The sequence below is a fragment of the Microtus ochrogaster genome, unplaced genomic scaffold (genome assembly GCF_000317375.1).
Source record: "Microtus ochrogaster isolate Prairie Vole_2 unplaced genomic scaffold, MicOch1.0 UNK3, whole genome shotgun sequence".
Lineage (NCBI taxonomy): Eukaryota > Metazoa > Chordata > Mammalia > Rodentia > Cricetidae > Microtus > Microtus ochrogaster.
Window position 1 is genome coordinate 4,099,940 of NW_004949101.1, and position 3,179 is coordinate 4,103,118.

The 3,179-nt window shown below is 39.8% G+C and overlaps 1 protein-coding gene across 2 annotated transcripts in view; it reads right to left on the bottom strand.

Moving 5' to 3' along the window:
* The window catches only part of Sec23b (Sec23 homolog B, coat complex II component), a 36,396-nt gene that overhangs the window by 15,340 nt on the left and 17,877 nt on the right, over positions 1–3,179 (bottom strand). For both annotated transcript variants that reach the window (XM_005365502.2, XM_026788501.1), the window contains 2 exons: positions 1,285–1,374; positions 307–413 (listed from right to left, as the gene is read on the bottom strand). In XM_005365502.2, coding sequence (XP_005365559.1) covers positions 307–413; positions 1,285–1,374 — 197 coding nt within the window. The remainder of the gene's footprint in view (positions 1–306; positions 414–1,284; positions 1,375–3,179) is intronic.

The following is a 3,179-nucleotide window of genomic DNA, read 5'->3' on the forward strand; positions in this document are numbered from 1 at the left end:
CTGATGGCTATAGAGGGCCAACCATATTTATGTTTTCTTTACATCTTTAATAGGAAGCATGATTTACTTATCTAGCAAACAAATTAATAAAAGATATTTTTTAATAAACTATATTCCTATTGAAAGCTGATTCTTCTAGGTAAGTGTGAGAAAGGTTCAATTGGGTTAGTCAGGAATGGCTGATCAGTGAGTCAGTGAGGAGCTGAGAGAACCATCCAAGGGAATCAGAAAGACAACTTCAAAGAGGTTAACTCTCAAGGGAAGATCATCAGCTCTGACTCAAGAGGAAAGAAATAAGATGCTCACTTGCGGGCAATGGTGGTCACTCGGATGCGCTTCTGAGTGCTGGAATGCTGATACTGAGTGACAAACTGGATGGCACCTCGGCCTCCCTGGGGAATCGGGGCATTGTGCTGCAGGGTGGGAGGCCACATCAGGTTACTGTCAAAGGCATGACTAAAACACAGCCTTTCTTAAGCACTGAAGTAAGGTTCTTGGTACATTTCAATGGACTTAAAAGTTATCATTGTATATTAACTCTTATCTAAAGGCAGGCAGAGAGGGGGGGTATTAGCACATTCAAATGAACTGGGGCTGGGTGTGTGGCTCAGGGGTAGATCATGTGCCTACAATGCAAGAGGCCCTGGGTTCAGTCTCCAGTATCAGAAGGAATAAAAGTAAAGCCATTTAATGATATTGGTACCAAACTATTGAGAGATGAAAGCCCCTGGTGTCTGCAAGTTGCTGTGAAATACATCAAGAATAAGCCAGGTGTGGTGACATACACCTGTACTCCCAGCATATCAAATATGGAAGCAGAAGGATCAGGACTTCAAGGCCACCCAGGTCTGTAAGACACCTTGCCTCATCTCCCCTCTACCCACAAAAGCATCAAAAGTAAAACGGAACAACAGATATTTAATAATGCAACTGTAGTAAAATGTTGATTACAGAATCCAGCTAGTGGGTTTTGCAGGTGTTGTATTTACAAGTCCTTGTAATTTTTCGTAACAAAACATTGGGGAAAGTCTGACACCCTCAAAAATCTATGAGTATTATTATGATGGCTGGGAAAAGCAAGTACTCATCTCAGGGCCTTGTCAGCTCAACAATAAAGGACCAAGTAATTTGCTGTTTGATTCTAACTAAATAATGGAAGGAATTTAGAAAGAGCACCCCAGATTAGCACAATGTCTAATGTGATACCAAAGTAGTACCAGGATGGAGAGAGTACCTTCTAATAAATCAGAAGATATAACATGAAAAAAAAATATGTCAACCCACCTGATTGACAACTTCAAAGTAGATGCCAAGAGTAGACGTGGGATCCAGGCCACAGATTTTCCACTGACTTGTGCCACCAACACCAAGCTCCTAGAGATAAGAAGATGAATTTTAAAAAGATATAATACAAAACGGAAACCCAAAAGAAACCACTGATGAAAAGCAGCGAATGAGCAGGGTAGGTCACTTAGAACTTTTACTTGAGCAGTTTTAAATTCCAGTGAAAATGTCTAGGAAGAGTGTAATTACAGACCAGAGTCTAAATATTTGTATTTATAGTACTTTTAAATTACTGACACGCTAAGTCATTTTAATGTATGATACACACACACACACACACACACACACACACATATATATATATATATATATAGAGAGAGAGAGAGAGAGCGGTAGTCACTCAGAAAATACATGCAAGAGACAGAAGCTTTAACCAGACTCTAGCTTTATCTTCCAACCTAACTTTCTTCAGCAATTACTGCAAATTTCCTATTTTTCTAAAAACACTGAATTATAGAGCATTAAGAATTTGCCCAAGCTACTTCATAGCTACTATGAAGAAGTAGCTACACACCTAAATCCACAACAGTTCTATAGTACACCTCCCACTGTGAATGACAACCAAGGAAGAACAGGACTGTATAACAACATCCCCAGACTACCTCAGAGACGGCAGGGATATATTTTAATGAAAATAGCTCTTGCATTCAGAAAGACATAACTTTTGCCAGACATTACAGTCAAATACTACACCTCTTGATCATCTACTTTGTAATTGGTATGTTTTAAGGTATGTAACCTTAAAAGAATAATGGAACAACCAACTTTACTTGGCTTGGATAGTCCAAGAAAGAGCTTTTACAACCTAAGCTAATGCATAGCTTTAATCTTAAGTTATGTACTCTTTCATGCCCCTGACCCAGATGAATATATGTGTATGTTTGTAATCATTTGCTGAAAGCAACTGACAGGCTGGAAACAACCTATACAACAAGTATCCACCACATATATTAGAAACAATATACAGATATAGCTTGTTTGTAGTAATGAGTGATTCTGGGTCAGTTGGGGTCAGTAAAATGACCTTTCCCCTTATAAAACTGGTAGTGATTTCTGTAAAGAAGCACTTACTACTTTCCAGTGGGATCCTTTGTCTGTTCAATAAATACAATAGAGGCAGACAGGCACAGGGGCAGTGAGACACCCAGACAGCATTCAGACAAACAAATACTGCACAGATTACAGACAGGCCAGTAACCATAAACTACAAACAGACAGAAGACAGAGAAGAGAGAAGTGGAGAATTCAAACTTGAGCTTTTTCTGGATTAAATTAATCAAAGAGAAGTCTATGATTTCATTCCTTGATGTAACACAGATGCACTTCCGTACCTCCGAGGTTATGGTTATGTATGTAGGCATGTAACCAACACAGAGGGACCTCACAGACCAGATGCTCTGTCTTTTCAGCTAAAGCATACTTACAGCGTGTGGGCCATCAGCAAAGCCACTTACCCAAGGGATGACTGAACTCTGCTCTCACACATTAACAATGCATACGCATCTGTGTCATCCACTATCCAACCAACTCAGTGGTTCCTTGTATTGAGCTCCTCATCAAGTGAGTCAGACAAAGGGAACCAACTCTAAGCTCTGGAAGAATTCTGAATGTCTGCCTTTGCTGGAGGGAATGGCTTTTCGTTCTCGGTGGGATAGCATCCATATACATCAGATGTACTCAGAAGAACCTGAAATCTAGCTCCTCTGGCTAAGCTTCAACCCTGAGCAAGGGTTGTTTTTTTTTTTTTAATATTTATTTATTTATTATGTATACAATATTCTGTCTGTGTGTATGTCTGCAGGCCGGAAGAGGGCACCAGACCTCATTACAGATGG